The sequence below is a fragment of the Thalassophryne amazonica genome, chromosome 20 (assembly GCF_902500255.1).
Source record: "Thalassophryne amazonica chromosome 20, fThaAma1.1, whole genome shotgun sequence".
NCBI classification, from domain to species: domain Eukaryota; kingdom Metazoa; phylum Chordata; class Actinopteri; order Batrachoidiformes; family Batrachoididae; genus Thalassophryne; species Thalassophryne amazonica.
The window spans coordinates 42,916,959-42,937,766 of NC_047122.1; the positions used below are offsets into that span (position 1 = coordinate 42,916,959).

The window sequence follows — 20,808 nt, forward strand, 5'->3', positions numbered from 1 at the left end:
GACTCCAGGCAAATTAATCTGGCTCATCCCGGAACCACGTGACCAGCGCGCGCGGGGTGGGGGGAGGTGGAACACTAGTCCGAAAACAGCCCGAAATTGGGCCAGATACAGGCCTCTCTCTCCTAGCCTGTGATTGGTTGGCGGTCGAGACGCTGACGCCGGCTTCACGTTGATGTGGCGCGAGCGCTGCTCTCCTATTGGTCGTTTAGGTGGGAATGCCCACTCCAAAATGGAGGCCAGTATCTGTCCCAATCACTGATCTGAGATCAGTGGTCCCAATTCAGGGCCGGTTGTCGGGCTAGTTGACACCATGGTTGACACTGGCTTTTCACACAACGATCCAAAAACATTTAGTTGTCTAAATATTATTTTACTCACGTTTATGAGGGGAGGGTGATCAGGTTTCACTGCCTCACTCGGGAACAGTTCAAACATGCTGATTAGTATCAAATGAAACTAGAACAAATCATCTCTGAGATCGTTGCCTATACTTTTCTTCCCATTTTATGTCAGTTTTTAATTTATATAGAAACACACTCAAATGATATAATCGCTCCCCAGAGCGGTCTGGTTATTGCGCAGGGGCGGCTCCAGATTTTATAGGTGAGGTGGTCATGGTGGGTTGAGTGTTACATTTGGTGGGTTTTTGTGTGTGTGTGTGTGTGTGTGTGTGTGTGTGTGTGTGTGTGTGTGTGTGTGTGTGTGTGTGTGTGTGTGTGTGTGTGTGTGTGTGTTACCTATCATGCAATGTTGCATTCTTACCACACTGCTCAGCGTGCCGCTCTTGCTGGAGCGACATCTCTGCTATTTTGGCATTGAGGGATAGCTTGCCGGACTACTTTTGCCTGACCCAGCGCTGAATTTTCCAACATGAGAAGATGCTACGAGTGTGAGTATATTGACTTGCGATCATTTAGGCATAAAAACACACGATATACAGAAGTTCTTGTGCTAAATTTACTCCTTATGTTTTTATTACCCACAAAAATGCACTGTCATTGCAAATACAGCATTATCAATCAATCAATCAATCCATTTTTTTATATAGCGCCAAATCACAACAAACAGTTGCCCCAAGGCGCTTTATATTGTAAGGCAAGGCCATACAATAATTATGTAAAACCCCAACGGTCAAAACGACCCCCTGTGAGCAAGCACTTGGCTACAGTGGGAAGGAAAAACTCCCTTTTAACAGGAAGAAACCTCCAGCAGAACCAGGCTCAGGGAGGGGCAGTCTTCTGCTGGGACTGGTTGGGGCTGAGGGAGAGAACCAGGAAAAAGACATGCTGTGGAGGGGAGCAGAGATCAATCACTAATGATTAAATGCAGAGTGGTGCATACAGAGCAAAAGGAGAAAGAAACAGTGCATCATGGGAACCCCCCAGCAGTCTACGTCTATAGCAGCATAACTAAGGGATGGTTTAGGGTCACCTGATCCAGCCCTAACTATAAGCTTTAGCAAAAAGGAAAGTTTTAAGCCTAATTATCTGGGAATTCATCAAGCACGTCGGCCGCGGGCTCATGCCACCACAGAATATACAGAAACTGTATAGTAGTTCGGCCAAAACAAGAGCGTCCACTTTTAGTTTGCTATAAGCTAAGCTGGTGGCGCTCGTGAGAGTATGATTCCTTACAACAAATATGCATGAAAATAATTGAGTCACAGTTCTTTCCCCAAATATTCAGGTAAAAAGACACTTAAGAAAAGTTTTGACAGTTGCAGTTTGCCCTGCTGATAATTCTTTGCGATCTTAGGGTAGTCATATTTGTGAAACACCTTGTAATATTAGCTTTGAAAATGTGTTCCAACATATATTCGATAGAGAGAAAACATAATCTGCATATTACCCATGGCAAAATGTTAAAATGAGGTCTACATGAAAAACAAGAGCAATCAGAGATTTCTGACGTCTGCCAATCTGGACGGTCCCCTCTAAAAATCCTGTGCCTTCACTGTGCATGCGTCATTTTGGACCACTGCAGCAACGATGAAAGGGAATAATGTGATTATTAACCATCTGATGACAAAGTAAAACCTCTGAAATCATTCTAAAGTCAGTTTTAAGCAGAAGCGAGGCCGTTTTAAGCAGAAATGAGGCAATAATTGGTGAGTCACTACTGACGCTCTGAAATGACATAGGTGCAGCTGCAGCATGTCAGACTCAGACATGCTGCTGTGGCACTCTGATCACTTCCCCCCATCTTTTATTATGAAATAATGCTGAATTTATGTGGAAATTATTGTTGTACAAAAGCTTCAGATATTTGTCGCTGAGATAGATGATGACAAGTGCAGTTTTAAGCAGAAATTAGGTGATAATCGGTAATCACTGCTGACGCTACGAAATGATGCATGCACAGTGAAGGTGGGGTGGGAGGCGACTTTTGGGGGGGACTGTTCACCTCCAAAATGCAATGAAGTCTTCCATGCCCTAATATCTATCTATGGTGCAAATTTGGTGAGAATACATTAAGTCATTTTGAAGTAATCCTTCAAAGCCTATATAAAGGGAAATCTCAAAATCCGGATCCAGATCTGGATCACCTCCAAAATTTAATGGGGTCTTCCATGGCCTAATATGTGTCTGTGGTGAAAATTTGGTGACGACCCATGCAGTAGTTTTGATGTAATCCTTTAAAGCCTATATAAAGTGAAACTTGATCCAGAATCCTGATCTGGATCACCTCCAAAATGTAATGGAGTCTTCCATGCCCTAATATCTATCTGTGGTGAAAATGTCATCAAAATCTGTGCAGTAGCTTTGACGTAATCCTGCCAACAGTAATCCTTCAAGGCCTATATAAAGTGAAACTTGATCCAGAATCCGGATTCAGACCTCTACAATTTAATGTAGTCTTCCTTGGTCTGTCTATCTGTGGTGAAAATTTAGTCAAAATCCGTGCAGTAGTTTTGACATTATCTTGCTAAAAGACAGACAGGCTAGCATACTGGCATAGTATAGTTCTGCGCTTTTTACTCTAATTCATTTTATTAGGAAACGGAGCGTGCCATGGCCTCAACTTTACCTAAATTCTTGGTCTTTTAGTGAAGCTTAGGCTTTGTGGCCGGCGATCACCTTAATATCCTGTTTTTCTTGTTTGATGCTGGCAAATTATACTGTATTTATTGTCTTTCTGGTGCCCAATTCAGTTTTTTCATTCTGTTTAAGGTGCAGCTCCATCCAGAAATGGGTGTGGTATTTGTGCTGAAGACCCACCTGTCCTGTGCTCCAACAGCATTTCTTGTATATTCATTTTGTGAATTGTTCTGTAATTTGTGTCTGTAGCATGGCCCAAACAGAGGGTCACCCCTTTGAGTCTGGTCTGCTTGAGGTTTCTTCCTCAGAGGGAGTTTTTTCTTACCACTGCTGCTCTGGGGTTTAGTAAGGTTAGACCTTACTTGTCTGAAGCGCCTTGTTGTGATTTGGCGCTATATAAATGAAAATAAATTGAAATTGACAAACAAATAAACGCCAATGATTTTATTACGTCTGTAATACAACCGTGGACATAACAACGCATTATACATGCTGTACTGCCACCTGCTAGAATGTTTAGAAATGTGCATCCATTTCAAATTACAAATTTAATATCTGAAGTCAGTGTATGTTGTGTAGACGGACTAGCACATACATTATTTGTTAGCAAATCAGGTTATTTTTTCTTTGGAACCTAATAAATTAGTTAAAAAAAAATCAATAACTTAAGATGGCCTTGTTTTTTGGCCACATTGGCATTAGAATAAATAAATAAATCAGTTCAGATTTCCTGTCACCCCTCACCCCGGTTGTGCAAACACACTGACAGATGGACCTGGTGGGCAGACTGCATCATCAAAACATCAGGGATTTTCCCCTCTTGCCTTGACTTAACATTGACCAGACTGCATTTTTAAGATCAAAATTTCACTCTTTACTTTTTTAACCTATACTGTCAAAGACTTTAATAAAACTTACAATGTTTGAATTAGAAGCAATTGTGCAGGTATTAAAACAGGTCTGATTTAATTACAGGAAATAAGATTCCTTTTAAGATTATTATTATTTTGGTCTCATAAATGCTGGAGAATAAACCCCACACAGTGTATCAACATGTGTGCTGCCTTTTGTAGTTAAATCTGCTTCGGCATTCATGTTAAAACATTTCTACATCTGTGCATGTAGAACGATTAATATAACATGTAGGACTGAAATTGCTTGTTTTAGACTTGACATATGTAACGGCTGTGGTTGCTCACTGAGACATGTTTCACAGAAGCTTGAAAGTGGACAACAGGCTCTTTTTTTTCTGGCTAACATACATAAGGTCAGTGTACAAAGTGAAGAATCTGCATCTGTCTGAAAAAATAAAATTTATCTGAAGTTCCACAGCAAATTATGTAAAAGTTATTTTGGTATGTGTGGTCTAGTACTTTAATGATTGAGATCTTACTTTTTTGGTTGTTTGTGCTGTATTTTATTATTTTTTTTAAATAACATCACTACCTTTAATATTCCAGTTAAGTGAAGGGTAGTTCAGGGTTGTTTTTGGCCTACTACTATTCTCCCTTGAGGTTGCACTTCTTGGTCAGTTTACATTGTATGGTTGCTAGAGTTTTAAATAGAGCTAAGAAATTCCATCACCTCACCCCTGTATTTATCTCCCCCCACTGATTGCTAGTGATGTGAGAGTCAACATGGAATGATTGTGCAACCACTTGTCATCTTACAGAACTTGTCTTGCAGTCTCAGGATTCAGGCTTATTGTTTTCCTAAGACTTCCTGGACTGTCAAGCTTTTATGCAACTCATTTGTTTCCCTTTTCTCTGTGCTTATTGAATGCCATTCTAAATTTGACTCACTATAAACCACTTTGAATTAGTTTTCTTGAAAGCGGTATACCAATAAATGTATTATTAATTATGTTTATTCTGTAGATGGTTAACTTCAAAGCTCAAACACAATGCTGGTGTGTTATTTTCTAAATGTCCTTCCAGTTTAAGTAAACAAGCAGTTAAAAATGCAAGGAAATAAAACTGTAATTTCAAGCACTTATTTATTTTTCATCTTTAACCAAATAAACATAGAAATATCTGTCAAACAAAACCAGTCACAAAACTATTTCCTAGTGACAAATATATAAATACATTGATTGAATAATCACCATCAGTAAAAATTGAGGGCATCTGCAGCCACAGAAACATGTTATACGTAATCGTGTCTACCAGCAACTTTAGATAAAGATAACGTACCACCATCAGCTGATCAATGTCTTGATACACGAGATGCAACAGACTACGCCACTCTGTTCTATTAAACTGGATGCCCCTCCCAAAGCCTGCATTTTGATCTTGGAAGAATATTACAGTATATACTGCATACAGAGTGGTACTTTAGGAACAAGTACTAACACTTACAGTGGTGTCTTCTTTTATGTTCACAAGTATTATTACCAAAATCATGCAAGGCTAACTTAACTATGACATCAAAAGTTGAAGTTGGATGTAGGCTATAAAAAAGGATGCAATGCACTCAATATACAACTATGGGTTAAGGCAATGGAATTCATTTCCTGATTCACATATTATATGTATATGTAAATCAACAATGTGGAATTAAAGCTGCTTCATATCACATCTCTGTCTTCATTCTTAGTTTACATTAGAAATTCTTTTGTATCAGAAATCTTACACAAGTTACAAACTAAGAAAAAAAAAATACACATTTCACATTCTGCCATAAGGTAGTAAAATACAATTTGTCAACATCGAAACAAGGAAGTACAGCTTTTGCACAGTGCAATCACAGAACTGGAAAAAGCCCTTACTGTCTGTACATATGGCATGGCTTTTTCAAACTTAAAAGACTGGAGGAAAAATATTTAAAGTCATTTTGAGTGCAGAGGGGAACCATTAAAATCAGTTCACAGTACAAATAAATAGACAAAGACACTTATAAGAGCAGTGTCCCCTGGTGGCTATTACGTACTGCAGTCTACATGTCACCTAGCAGAATAGAACCAGACTGACTTGATAGGCTGAAAGTTCCAGTTTTCTTCTGCTGTAAATCCTGCCAGCAGTGGATTTCACCCTGACCGATATGAATTCAAGTTCATCATTCCAGCTGCTCTTTGTGAAGGAGCAAATCACACAGACAGTAGGCTTTGAATGCTTGATACGCAACATGGACTTTAAGCTGATTTCAGACCAGCACCGATATACAACCCCTGGCTAAAATTATGGAATCACCGGCCTCGGAGGATGTTCATTCAGTTGTTTAATTTTGTAGAAAAAAAGCAGATCACAGACATGACACAAAACTAAAGTCATTTCAAATGGCAACTTTCTGGCTTTAAGAAACACTATAAGAAATCAGGAAAAAAAAAATTGTGGCAGTCAGTAATGGTTACTTTTTTAGACCAAGCAGAGGGAAAAAAATATGGAATCACTCAATTCTGAGGAAAAAATTATGGAATCATGAAAAACAAAAGAATGCTCCAACACATCACTAGTATTTTGTTGCACCACCTCTGGCTTGTATAACAGCTTGCAGTCTCTGAGGCATGGACTTAATGAGTGACAAACAGTACTCTTCATCAATCTGGCTCCAACTTTGTCTGATTGCTGTTGCCAGATCAGCTTTGCAGGTTGGAGCCTTGTCATGGACCATTTTCTTCAACTTCCACCAAAGATTTTCAATTGGATTAAGAGCCGGACTATTTGCAGGCCATGACATTGACCCTATGTGTCTTTTTGCAAGGAATGTTTTCACAGTTTTTGTTCTATGGCAAGATGCATTATCATCTTGAAAAATGATTTCATCATCCCCAAACATCCTTTCAATTGATGGGATAAGAAAAGTGTCCAAAATATCAACGTAAACTTGTGCATTTATTGATGATGTAATGACAGCCATCTCCCCAGTGCCTTTACCTGACATGCAGCCCCATATCATCAATGACTGTGGAAATTTACATGTTCTCTTCAGGCAGTCATCTTTATAAATCTCATTGGAACGACACCAAACAAAAGTTCCAGCATCATCACCTTGCCCAATGCAGATTTGAGATTCATCACTGAATATGACTTTCATCCAGTCATCCACAGTCCACGACTGCTTTTCCTTAGCCCATTGTAACCTTGTTTTTTCTGTTTAGGTGTTAATGATGGCTTTTGTTTAGATTTTCTGTATGTAAATCCCATTTCCTTTAGGCGGTTTCTTACAGTTCGGTTACAGACGTTGACTCCAGTTTCCTCCCATTCATTCCTCATTTGTTTTGTTGTGCATTTTCGATTTTTGAGACATATTGCTTTAAGTTTTCTGTCTTGACGCTCTGATGTCTTCCTTGGTCTACCAGTATGTTTGCCTTTAACAACCTTCCCATGTTGTTTGTATTTGGCCCAGAGTTTAGACATAGCTGACTGTGAACAACCAACATCTTTTGCAATATTGCGTGATGATTTACCCTCTTAAGAGTTTGATAATCCTCTCCTTTGTTTCAATTGACATCTCTCATGTTGGAGCCATGATTCATGTCAGTCCACTTGGTGCAACAGCTCTCCAAGGTGTGATCACTCCTTTTTAGACTAACGAGCAGATCTGATTTGACGCAGGTGTTAGTTTTGGGGATGAAAATTTACAGGGTGATTCCATAATTTATTCCTCAGAATTGAGTGAGTCTATATTTTTTTCCCTCTGCTTGGTCTAAAAAAGTAACCGTTACTGACTGCCACAATTATTTTTCCTGATTTCTTATAGTGTTTCTTAAAGCCAGAAAGTTGCCATATGAAATGACTTTAGTTTTGTGTCATGTCTGTGATCTGCTTTTTTTTCTACAAAATTAAACAACTGAATGAACATCCTCCGAGGGCGGTGATTCCATAATTATTCCCAGGGGTTGTATATGCACCTCATTCAAACAGTTTCCCTAATTGATATAAAGGCAACAACATAGTACTGTGTTGTGTATATTAGTACTATTTATTGTAATTGCTGCATTTTATTGATTAATCTGTTTTAATGTGTACAGCAATTTGGTCAACCTCTGTTGTTTTAAATGTGCTATATAAATAAAGTTTAAGTTGAGTAAACAAAAAGTGCAACACAGAGGAGGGAAAAAAAAAGTAAGACTGCACTCATTTTCAATTAATCACTTTCTTTTGGGGGGGGGGGGCTTTTGATGCCATTTATCAGGGCTGTGAAATGAAAATTGTGAAATCCGAGGAAAATTTGCAGGGGGTCTGGGGGGGGGGGGGGGGGGGGGTTCAGCACCCCAGGAGCCCGGGTCTAGGGCACTGTGGGGGCCCAGAAATAAATGATACTTTTTCAGCATCTCCTGGAAGAACAAATCTCAAAATTAGTGGATATTTAAATGATCCTATATTCAACCTTTTATTTGACCTGTCAATGATGATGTTGAAATAACAGAATATGACGTGGAAGTAGGACCTGGAATGATTTTCCTTTTAATTGTAAACCAAATTATGCATTAACTCAGAACAATTAAACTACATGAAATTTATGAAGACTTCAAAAACCACAGCTAAAGCTTGTAGAATATTTGGAAAATCATGGTAAAATATTAATAACATACCTCATAATAAAAAGTCAGTTATATTCTTGTGTAAATTCATGCAGCCTAAATCCATTCAAAGCCACAATGTCTTTTTTTTTTTTTTTTTACAATGAAAGAGTCTAGATTAGTGAAAAAAGTCACATAATCTTGTCTAAAATCCTGTTTGAACAGCAGAATGTTTATTTTTCAGGGAGATAAAAATTCTTACTGTGTTTCCTGAGAGGGCACAGTTCACTTTTCCCGTTTCTTTTATCTTTCAGGTGTGTTGATGAAGCCAGCGACGATTCCACGGATTCTTGTCCTTATAAGACTTTTTCAAACAGTCTTTCTCGCCATCCTCTCTCTGTGCGACGTCGGTCCGTGACACAGACATGTTGCACAATTCTTCTTTTAAAAACTTGAAAGCTCTAAAAGTTTGGGATGTCCACATGCGAAGTTTAGCTGTGGCGTGGCACAGGAGCCACACAGCGTCGCCGCAGCAACCAGCCAGTCCTGCTTTACGACAACTGTCGTAACAGCTACGCTTTGAGTGGCATTTTTCCTCCGCGAAACTCCACGGATCCAAGGAAACTGATTTGTATCTGTGACACACAGATCAGTGTCCACGGACTTATAAAACTTACACGATGTCATAAAAAAAGAGAACGCGTTGCGATAAGCATTTTAAAAACTCAGTGATGTTCACGATTATTGTTGAGTTTGTGTGCCAAATAAATTCATTCATTTATTAAAGAGTACATCACTAACACCCCGCCCCGCCTCCCCATGATGAAATCTGCGGAATCCCGCAGATCCGCGGAGTTTTCACAGCCCTGATTTATAAAATAATTACACAAGCATGAACCTTCACTGCATGTGTCCTGACACTTCACTGTATATGCAGTGCAGAATATAGTGCGAATTACTTTAGATTTCAGTCCATAGGACCACATTTCCTCACTTTATTTAGCCAAGCAGCTGGTACCCACTGCTTGTTTTCTTGTTGTTTATGCAATTGTTAAAACTGTTAAAGTACCTCATAAAGAAAGAAAGATAGAAAAAAAGCTGTCCCTGGTCATTATTGCTTGTGACGTATTTAACAATCATTTGCATAAGATTGGAGTGGATCTGTGGTCTAACTTCATGTTTCCCTCCGGACCTTTTTCTTCTGGGAGGCTTTCAGAGGCTCCACCATCTGTTCAGAGTTCTCTGCAAGTAGATAAAAAGGAAAAAAACAAACAAACAAAAAAAACAGAGAAGCTACAGTCTGATTCTTATCATTTCATTTCACCAGAACAAGTGGTTGTCACTTTTACACACCGTGAGGTGATAAAATAATGTAAACAAGCACAATGACTCTGCTCTACACAGTTATGGAAGCAACAGACACAGTATATGTTGTAAATCATGTCAAACCAGTATATCCAGGTCATTTTAAAGCCACACGTTTCCTGTCATGTTGCCATGTTAAATGTATAACACTGCGACCAGTACAAACGGATTCAAACTCATTCAGACTTACTCTCACTGGAGGTTGTGCTGCTATTTTGCTTGTTGGACATCAGCACTGGAAGCTCTTGGGATTTTGGTGCCGTACTGCTCAAGGGCACTGCTATCACCGTCTAACAGTGAACAGATCCAAAGACAAATACAAAGATGTTTTACAGGATTTTTTTTGTGATTTTTTATTTTAAGTACTGCAAGTTATTAACCCTACAACTTGGATGTCCCCAAGTTCCCCCCTTGCCTGAGGCACACATGCAGTTTCCTCTTCTGTTTTCTTCTTCTTTTTCCTTCTCTTCTTAGATTTGGCTGCTTCAGTTTCAGTATCCTCAGTGTCCTTCTTATCTTCAGATACCTGCCATAACAACAACCAGTCAAACTTTTTCCATGGAAAAGCTGGAACAGAGAATTCTGTCAGAATGCAAGCAGTTCTCTGGGATGGATGCTCCAAGAATAGATGAGTAATTCAAGAGAGACAGAGGTACTATGTTGTAAATGACTTGGTTTTAGCCACAGGCTACATACAAAGTGTACCATGGTCGGTCGTGCCACCACAGACACAGTTAAGCACACAAAAACAGGGGACCTTGGTGGAGGTATGTGCCCTCTGGTTTTATATATATATTAATGAATTTCAATTGGCGAACATTAAAAATGTCACAGACACTCTCAGTCAGACCTTGCTGGGGACAGGCTGTTCCTTCAGCAGTGGAACTAGAGTCGCCAACACAGGAGTGTCTTCATAGTTTCCCCAATACTCCACTGGGTCACTCCAGTCAGAGCTGGGGTCTGATGCTGCTATCCCATCTACAGAAATTCACAGAAACAGACCAGTACTTTGATGTAGATAATCACATGCTGTCAATTTTCACAAAACTCCAGCATTAATGTCAAAAATGTACAGGATGTACCTGTTTTTAGCGATTATTGTGCATCAGAGAGTGTGTTGACAAACTTACTGAACCCAGACCATTCATCTTCAACATCAGCGGGGCTTGACCACTGCAGCTCAACTGAGCTGGATATCGAGTCTAACAAAGGGTGAGGGCCAGCAGCGGATCAGACCCTTTTTGGATTGTACATCGAGGAAGTGGTAAAACTGGCTGGTAACTGTAACAAACCTGTCGTGTTTAGTCCCAGCATGGGGAAGGACACGGGGTTACGGTCAGACTTTATTCGTCCATCAATGCCGCTCCACGCTGCTGGTAAAAATCACAAAGAAACACTGATTATATCCCAGCAACTTGCGCACTGCAACACCACAGAAGTTCCGTGCAAAATTCTGCGTGAAAGAGGGGGTGGGCGGAATGTCCACCTCCACATATGTCAATCAAATGTCTGATTTCATCACAAATAAAAAAAGAAGTCACAAATAACTCACCTGTTTAGTGCCTAATCGGGTCTGCCTTGTATGCAACTCTTGTAATGCAAACTATCATGCGACTACTACCAGCGCACACCAGAGGTGGGACAAAGCCACTGTCAAGTCATCAATCTGCAAGTTTCAAGTCAGCTTGCAAACAACTGGTGGACATTATGACTTGAGACTTGACTTGAGAGCGACTTACTGGTGACTTCTGAACTTCTTCTGCTGGGCTGCACATATTTTAGTGCGCCTCGTAATTCTGGAAAAGGTGGAGGGCTTGCAACAGTTTTTAAATCCAGCCTTCACTGCTGTCGCTCTCCTTCTGAACTTTTCTTGAGTTTTGAAATACAACTCTTAAAACTCCAGACAAACCCAGTTGTCCTTTGCGCTCTCATCTATCGCCCTCCTAAATTCAACAAGCATTTTATACAAGAGTTTTCAGATTTCCTGGCTGGAATCGTAACCACCACTGACTGTTGATTGTGGGTGATTTTAATATTCATATTTGTTGTGACAATAAGCCTCTGGTCAAGGACTTTTTTAATGTGATTGATTCTTTTAATCTCACGCAGTGGGTTATTGGTCCCACGCATGAAAAGGGGCATACATTAGATCTTATTCTTTCTTTTGGCCTCAATGTTCAAGTCGAGGAGATATGTGACTGTCAGATCTCGGACCATCTGCCGATTTTATTCAATTTAGCTCTTCCAGGCTCAGTGGAAAAACGGGACCTCTCTGTGCGCACAAAGCGCGCGTTAAACTCACAGTCTGTGGAGCAATTTACGAGCGCGTTTCTGGCCACTGTGCCCTCCTCACTCCATGACCCGAGTGCTTTGAACTGTGAGGAGCTTCTTATTTTATTTAACTCTGTCTGCACAGAAGCGCTAGACTCTGTTGCGCCACTTGTGACCAAGTGCTCCAGGTTTGCGTCGGAGCCTTGGCACAATGAGACCACTCGTGCGCGCAGACACAAATGCAGACGCACGGAGCGTAAATGGAAGAAGGACCATTTGCATGTTTCTCTGGGAATATTTCGAGACTGTCTTGCGGATTACCAGGAGGCTGTTAAGTCAGCAAAAGCCCAGTTTGTGTCAAATTTTATTGTAAATAACACTCATAGGCCTCAGGTCCTTTTTAATGTACTGAATCGTCTGATTAACCCAGAATCTAAATCTGGTCTTGTGTTGTCTGACTCACTGTGTGACAGTTTTTTGTCATTTTTTGTTGAGAAAGTGTCATAAATCAGGGCTTCGATTTCAGTGTCTCACTCTAATGATTTTAATTTAAACACTGAGTGCACTTCGGCCTTTGCTGAGTTTCAGCCTCTATCTTTAACTGAATTGCTCAAAGTGGTTCAGCAATTAAGACCTTCCAATTGTCTTTTTGATTCTGTTCCTGCACGATTTTTAAAAAGTGTTATTCCTGTCCTTGGGCCATACATTTTAAATGATATGAATGTTTCTCTTTTATCTGGTTGTGTTCCAGGAGTTTTAAAACATGCTGTAGTTCGGCCTCTCCTCAAAAAGCCCACCTTGGATCCTAATATTCTTGCCAATTATAGGCCTGTTTCAAAGTTGCCATTTTTACTAATACTAATGGCATTTTTGAAAAATTTCAGTCTGGCTTCAAATCACTTTGTAGTACTGAAACAGCACTGTTTAAAGTTTTTAATGATCTCCTTTTAATTGTTGACTCTGGTTGCTCTGGGATTTTAGTTTTGCTGGATTTGACAGCAGCCTTTGACACGGTTGATCACTGTATTTTACTGTCCCATCTGGAGCATTATGCAGGTTTTAAAAGCACAGCACTGGAGTGGTTCAGATCTTATCTTAGAGACCGTAGTTTCTCTGTGCACCTTGGGCCACACCAGTCCAGCTCAGCACCCTTAAATTATAGTGTTCCACAAGGCTCTGTTTTGGGTCCCGCCCTTTTTTCACTGTATATGCTGCCACTTGGCACCATATTCAGAAAATACAACTTGGCCTTTCATTTTTATGCCGATGACCTGCAAATCTATCTCCCACCAAATTCTTTTACTAACCTGGTAAATTGTCTGCAGGAAGTGAAAACTTGGTTGGCCCAAAACTTTCTAATTCTCAATGAGAAAAAAAATGAAATAGTTGGTTTTGGCCCTGCATGGTCATCTGGTTCATATAATGTGCTTGGTCCTTTGTCTTCCTGTGTGCATGATTCTGTCAGAAATCTGGGGGTCATTTTTGACAGCTCCTTCAAAATGGATAAGCAAATTAATTCTGTGGTAAAGGCCAGCTTCCACCAACTCAGAATCTTGAGAAAAGTGAAGGCTTACCTCCCAGCGTGTGATTTTGAGCGAGTTATTCATTTGTTTATAACATCTCATCTAGATTATTGTAACTCACTCTACTGTGGACTGGACCAGTCATCTCTAAAGCGTCTGCAGCAGGTCCAGAACACTGCTGCACGACTGCAAATAGGGACGAGGAAGCGAGAGCACATTACCCCTGTGTTAGCCTCGCTCCATTGGCTCCCAGTCACATTTAGGATTGATTTTAAGATTCTGCTGCTTGTGTTCAAGTGTTTAAATGGTTTGGCTCCCGATTACCTCTCTGAGCTTTTGACTCCTTATGTTCCGGTCAGATCAGTGAGGTCAGAAAGCCAGCTTTTATTAAATGTTCCCAGATCTTGATTAAAAACTAGAGGTGATTGGGCTTTTTCGGTGGCTGCGCCTAAACTTTGGAACAGTTTGCCTTTGCACATCAGAGCTGCTCCAACCCTAGAGTCTTTTAAATCTGTTCTTAAGACTCATTTTTATGCTTTGGCTTTTAATACAATTTAAGCTGTGTGTGTCTGGTCTTATGTGTCCTTGTATATTTTGGAATTTTAATGCTTTGTTTTTTTTGTGGTATGGTTTTTGATATTGTTTTTACTGTGAAGCACTTTGGGCAGCTGCTGTTGTTGTAAATGTGCTATATAAATAAAATTGACATTGACTTCGTCCCACCTCTGGCTCACACTGATGACATCGTCACTGGTAAGACGTGGAAGAGAAATCGTCATGAAAACTCATTTTTTTGCTTTTTATGATGTGCTGGGGTCATGAAATTAATTTATTTTAGAGTGGATGTTTAATCAGCTTTACTAAATGTATTTAGGGTGGGGATTTAACCAACTTTCATTAGAAAAGGGGGTGGGTGGGGGCATTCCAACACACGGGTACAGTATATTCCTGCTAATGTACAGAATACAAAGGATTGTGTTACTACTATCCTACAAGATGTGTTACATTAATCATAGGTGTGATTGGCAAAGGACAAAAAAAGCAGGAAAATATACGGCGCACCTACCATGACGTGGTCATGTACCATCAAAAGTGCTGTTGCATATCTACATATTCCAAAAGGCCGCTTGGTGTTGAAAATGCATAATTCTGATGGTCATATTTGACCTCAAAAACCTACATTTAGACATCAAAATTAATGTTCTAGGTCATACAGAAGTGAAAATATACCATATTATTTATTTTGGTGGCCATCTTGAATATCACCTCCTGTTGGAGTTAGCCAGCACTTTGAAAAAATTACCCTGGCTAAAATCTCTTTTTTGGGCCTATCTCAAGGAACCTACTGTACATTCAAAAATTGCTCCCAGAAAATTGGTCACGAACTCAATGGCAGGATCCTCCACTAATAGGCATTAGTATCAATCTTTCCAAAGCAGAGGCCAAATGTTTTGTCACGAGGAAAATTAACTTACAATGGCAAAAATACTGGGAGGAGGAGACTAAGGGTAGGCATTTATTTTCAATAGCTAGTAAAGTGACAGATTGTAAATAATTGTAGAAGAAATGGTTGGAAAAGAAAGGATGAAGTCAATATTGCTACACTGAGAATTGGTCATAGTTTCTTGAACAGTATGCTCTTCCTCATAGGAAAGCACCAGCATGGATTATATTTGGAATGTCCACAGCCAGAGACAGTGAAGCATGTTCTCATGTATTGCAATAATTATTCCAGAGAAAGGCATGAGCTTCTCTCAGAATTTAGAAAAATAGGCCTGAAAACATTTTTGTAGGAAGTATTTTAGACATAAGGTCAAGTGGGAGGGGGAAGTCTTGGCTTTTTAAATACTTGAAAGACACTGGAGTCATCAAGAGGAGTTTGTACTGCTATAACGGACTGATGCAGAAGGCGGCAGCAATGCAACAGTAAGGACGCCGGCTGCTGTTAAATGCTGTAGAAGACAAGGCATGCTTGATTTTTTTTTTCCCCACAGAGGCATGTTTTGCTCAAACTGTTGCTCAAACTGGGTGTTTGTGTATATCCAAAAGAGAAGAATTTCGGATTGAGTGTGTCTGCTCGATCACACCAATTGCCGTCTCTCGCTGACTGGATCTGTGGGCATCTGGTTCCACCTGGCTGCACTCGGAACAGTCGCTGAAAAAAAAGCTCCTCCCAGCAGGGTGATGTACATCACTCATTTTCTGTTTTTTTTTGGAGCTTCACAAAGGTAAAGCCAAAGTTTACCCATACCTTGAGCATGCATATTGGCACCAGTGGTAAGGGGAAAATCTCCTACTGGTGGTTTTTGACTGTAGGAAGAAGCCTCAAGCAGACCAGACTCAAAAGGGTGACCATCTGCTCTGGCCATACTACCAAATAATATACACTCATTATTATTATTTTTTTAAGTCACTGATTTCTTGCAAAGAGCAACAATACATTGGCCATTTAATCACTTCAAATTCACAGGGAAGGAAAAAGGTTGTCAGCAGAGAAGGTAACAATGTTTCCCTGAAGAACACCTGTCTTCACAGCAGTCCATCCAGAGTTATACTGAAAATAACTTATTTTTTGCAGGCTCAACTGAGAAGCCCCTTTAAATTTGGGATTTTTTTTTTTTTTTACTAAAAGGTCTACCCAGATTTATGTGGTACCTTTTGTGTCCTGTGCCCAGGACTTGGTCTCAGGTTGCATCCTGCAGTGCTTCACAGAGGAGATGGTAGTCCACTTTGCTCCCTCTGCAGACCCCATCTGAGCTGGGATCTTCAAAGACACGTCAGTCCAACCTCCGCCGTTGAGTGAAGGCTCCTGTTTTGAGCTGCAGGAAGCTGAGGAGGCAGACACAAACAAACAAAAAAAGTCAGACTTTTCTGGATTTATATTAACCCTCTGTGGTCCAAGGTCATTTTTGGACAGTTTACTCGCCTGGCATAAATGTTTTATTATTGCTGTTAACAGCTCTCCCTGCATCCCACAATCAAGTTTTATGTCTCTTTTTTTCAGGACAACCTGTGCTTTCATAATATATATGCTTTTGTTGTGTTTTATAAGTGTAATAAAGGTTTACAATCAAAAATAAGGAAGGAAAAACTAAAGCAGAAAATAATTTTCCATACACATTTATTCAAAACACACAGCAAACTATAATAAACAACTGTTTTGACACTTTATAAAGGTAATTTGAGGTCTTTTGTGAAAGACTGTACAACAAAAAGGTTCAAAGAATAAACACAAATGCACATTTTGAACAATATATACAAAATGGTCTACGCGTTTTTTTGTCTTCATGGTAAAAGCAACAGAGTTTTCCAGTAACATTCACATGCAAACTAGTGGAGCAATCCTGATAGTTACACACTCTTTGTTTGAGCACATGAGATTGTTATCAGGGGCTCTCCGTCTTTCAGTGATCGCTGTGTGTAATGGCGCAGGGCGCACTTGGAGCCCAATAGTATGTACTCATTGGAGCACCCAGGGGGCTATTCAAACGGGCCAACTAGTAACATCTCACTCCTGAAAACGATCTTTGGCTTTTCACATGAGGTGAAGCTGCCCTACGATTGGATTTTGGAAAACCATGTGACGGTGAACCAATTCCGATTGGACACTCACATTGCGCACGTCATCACACAGCTTCTATGAAGAGTACAACGATGGCCGATGGCTGGCTCGAAAGTCAGAGGAGTTAACTTTTCAGCAAAAAAAAAAAGTAAGTTTCTATCTCATATCATTAAAAAGTTATTTATAATTTAGTAAAGCTTGGTCTTATCCATCGTATACAACGGCGTCGGCCTCAGAGGGTTAAACACAGAGTACAGAAAAAAAACAAAAACAGGCAAGAACAACAACAGCTAGAAATCAGCAAAGATAGATGTCACCCTTTTAAAGCGTTTTCTACTTCAGCCTCAAGAAATAGGCTCAGATGTCTTTACCGGCTCCACTTGGTGTGTCTGCCTTTGCACTGTTTCTTGATTGCAGAAACTCTAAAACAAAGCAAAGAAAAAGTTTTGTGTCAGATCAATATGGTAATTTCCCCGTAGACTGAAGACTATAAGGTTTAGTGTCTTGCTCAAGGACACCTTAACTCTCAGGGGCAACACCTAATAAATTCTTTCTAGGTAAATACTGGCAGCACTTGCATTCTTTTTTTTTCCTGGTAAGGCATTTGTGCTATATATTGTGAGATCCAAATATTCTTATACTACTGCCCATGCTATATATGGTACTTATGGGCCAAATGTATAGTTACCACTTTGGGTTCATAAAACTGGATCTTTACTTACCTCTGTTCTTCTTGTTAGTAGCTGATGATGTGCCACCTGCTCCCATACGAGTCTTGGGAGTTTCAACTCCTCCAGGGCTACCAGATTCATCAGAGCCCTTGTCCTTCCTGCGCTGCTGCCTCTTTTCTCGGTTACTAACCTTTGTTTCCCATGCACCTGAGGACGAGAACAAAAAACACAATTTGATGTTCTAATACTATAACTTGTACAGAAATTCACAGAAATAAAATTATGGTTGCAGAACAAGTGGGTTTTCAGAACAAGAGTTGGATTACCAATCTATAATTACAGGTCTATGCTTCATGCAAACACTTTACCTGTTTTGTCTAAGTTCACACAGCTGTACAGGGGTACCAGGGTAAGTAACCTGCAAAAGGCTGGTGTCTTATCCTGGGAAGTCATAGACTCTGACCCACTTCACACTACAGCATCTGGAGATAAGCACCGGCTCAACGAGCCTCAGGGGTCTGCTTAGAATTTCTTAAGGTTGCTTCCAGTTTATTATGGCTCCTTTGATAACTAAACTATAAAACTCCGATAACAATGCTGTAAGCATTGTACCACCCCTGACCCACATCAGACCAAAATTACAAATTAGCCTTGCATGCTAAAATGAAGAAATGATTTCTGTAACAGTATTACAGATATGAGCAAATGTTTTACAACTGGCTAAGCGGGCAAGACAAGGACAAAACGCTGATAACACACTTCAGTTCAACAGTCTTCAAAATAAAGTACACTATCTGCATTCTACATAGCTATGACAAGGAAGCCAAACGCTAATAACTTACTAAACAATGATGAAGCAATGAATAATACACAGAGTGAAAATGAGCAGTGACTCATACCATCATCTACTTCCTTCCCTTCATTTGTAGGCACTAACTGAACTCGTTTTGCTTCAGTTTTGTTCTTTTTCTTGTTCTTTTTGACCTGTACAGGGGCCTGCACTTCATGGACCTTTAACACAGAGAGAAATCACAGACAAATTTTATCAAGACGCTTCAGTCTTTAGATCTATAACATTTGCTTTTACAAAAACGATATAGAGACACAGCATGTTTTGTACTAAATGAATGTTGTTTGAGAGAAGCCCACCTTGTCAGGATTGACCTGTGGCGACGGCTTGGAGACTATTTCAGTCACTTTAACTTCATTGCGATCTACAGTCACTGGTTGTCCATTGGACTGAGGTTTCTGGGGAAGCATGCACAGTAACATCATCATTCACAATGACAATACACAAAACACAGCAAACAAAGTTACCTAAAGACAGTATTAGAAACTTTCAATCTAAACATATTTGGCATTTGCACATGAATGTAATGCAAAATATGACATCAATGTGACAATTGCTTTTTATGTATTTTACAAACATTTTTATCCAAAGCAACCTAAAATGTGCATTAAAAACAGATGTTAGGCACTTCAGTGAAATATAATTTGTATCCTTTACCAGAATTGTGCCATTTATAAGGTGGACCAGAAAAATGTTATCACTGCTCAATGCACCCTGAAGCTTTAACATGTTAATTAATAATTGTGATAATAATGCCCTATTTGGGACTTTATATCTCATAAAAATGAGAAACTATGTATTAGAAAGTTCTCCATCATGAAGATTTCTCAATACTTAGATGTGAAAATAATGTAAATATGATGCCATATGCTTACCAGCTGTTTACCTCTGATTCTGCATTTTACTGAATATTTAAAGATTTTAATCCAAGTATAGTCAAGCAAATAAGTATTTTAACAGTGGAGATTTTTAAAGTTTTGCATCTGCACATCACAGTTAGGTTGAAATGAAACAATCAAATCTTATTCTGTGGATTAATCCGGGGGGGGGGGAATCACATTAATTAGGAATTACTGCAATTTTATGTAATAATCAGACAAAATAAATAGTGTTAATACACTTATTTTTTTTCACAGCCAGTTTTCTTTTGACAAGTCAGGATATGGGAATTTCACATTATTAAGTTAATCATTGAGAAATACAAACTGCATGGTACAGTAAATCTGTACAGGAGAGTTAGTCTGAGTATTTGCCCTATAATTTGGAAAAGAGTAATCATTAACACAGCTTTCTGACTTAGAAAATCTCCATTTTTAATAATTATACTACATATTTAACAAACTAGCTTAGCCGTCATGCGCTGAGTGGTTTCGCTATTTTGCATAAAAGTAGTCAGATAATTGTCATTCGTTAACTATACTTTCTGTAAATAAAAATGGGTACAATACATACTTGAATTAGGCTTGCTTTCGCTGTAACTGCGAACAGAAGTAGCCATTTAATGCAGTTTTCACCTCAAAATAATGGTGCGTTTTACTGACTGCTAATGCTAACGTTATGTTCACTCATTTAAACGAGGTACCTTTTCAAACGTTTTATTTTTGTTCCTCCTCTTCTGCTCCTCTGGTTTGGCTGTTTTGGAGAGTTGGCCCTTGTCGGCTTCGCCACCGTCCCGGTTCACTGGAGATCCCCGCTTTTTCCTGATCAGCAGGCCGCCGCAGACGGCAGCCCAGGACAGAGCGAGCAGCAGCAGTAGACCCGCCAAGGCTGTGGACAGGACGACCCACGTCGGGTAAAACTTGGGCTTCAGTCCCAGATCCACCCCGAACTGAGCCCTGACATATCCTTGACCGGAAGACAGGAGCTCCTTCAGACGGTTAGAAATAAATTCGACTTTTTCCAGCGCAAAACCTTTCAAGTCTACAGCCATGTTTACTGATCACGGCTGAGTTGTTAGCTTCATTGCCAGTGTTCCAAGCGCAATATCGGAATCTGCCCACTTCCGGAATTGGGCCCGTGCCAAAACGGAACTTAGATAATGGTCAAAAGATGCATACCGAAACAAAC

At 39.8% G+C, this 20,808-nt stretch overlaps 1 protein-coding gene across 2 annotated transcripts; it reads right to left on the reverse strand.

Annotated features, from left to right (window-relative positions):
* Positions 1-9,600: 9,600 nt before the first annotated feature.
* mtdha (metadherin a) lies at positions 9,601-20,727 on the reverse strand. Of its 2 annotated transcripts, none has more exons than XM_034161107.1 (12): positions 20,324-20,727; positions 19,041-19,139; positions 18,791-18,902; positions 17,943-18,098; positions 17,592-17,642; positions 16,314-16,487; positions 11,157-11,234; positions 10,995-11,066; positions 10,715-10,842; positions 10,280-10,390; positions 10,055-10,154; positions 9,601-9,741 (listed from the first exon to the last, which is right to left on the reverse strand). In XM_034161107.1, the coding sequence occupies exons 1-12, from the start codon at positions 20,669-20,671 to the stop codon at positions 9,674-9,676; spliced, it is 1,497 nt and encodes a 498-aa protein (XP_034016998.1). In that variant the 5' UTR covers positions 20,672-20,727; the 3' UTR covers positions 9,601-9,673. The 2 variants fall into 2 exon arrangements, with proteins under 2 accessions (XP_034016998.1, XP_034016997.1); XM_034161106.1 differs by having other exon boundaries at positions 11,157-11,237.
* Positions 20,728-20,808: the final 81 nt, after the last annotated feature.

What these genes read in the sequence shown, in the direction of transcription:
- mtdha (XM_034161106.1), bottom strand. Translation starts at nt 20,671, where the DNA reads ATGGCTGTAGACTTGAAAGGTTTTGCGCTGGAAAAAGTCGAATTTATT. An exon ending in CTGGGCACAGGACACAAAAG is followed by an intron (nt 11,238 to 16,313) that starts GTACCACATAAA and finishes GATTTTTACCAG; the next exon opens with CAGCGTGGAGCGGCATTGAT. An exon ending in AACAGCCTGTCCCCAGCAAG is followed by an intron (nt 10,391 to 10,714) that starts GTCTGACTGAGA and finishes TTGTTATGGCAG; the next exon opens with GTATCTGAAGATAAGAAGGA.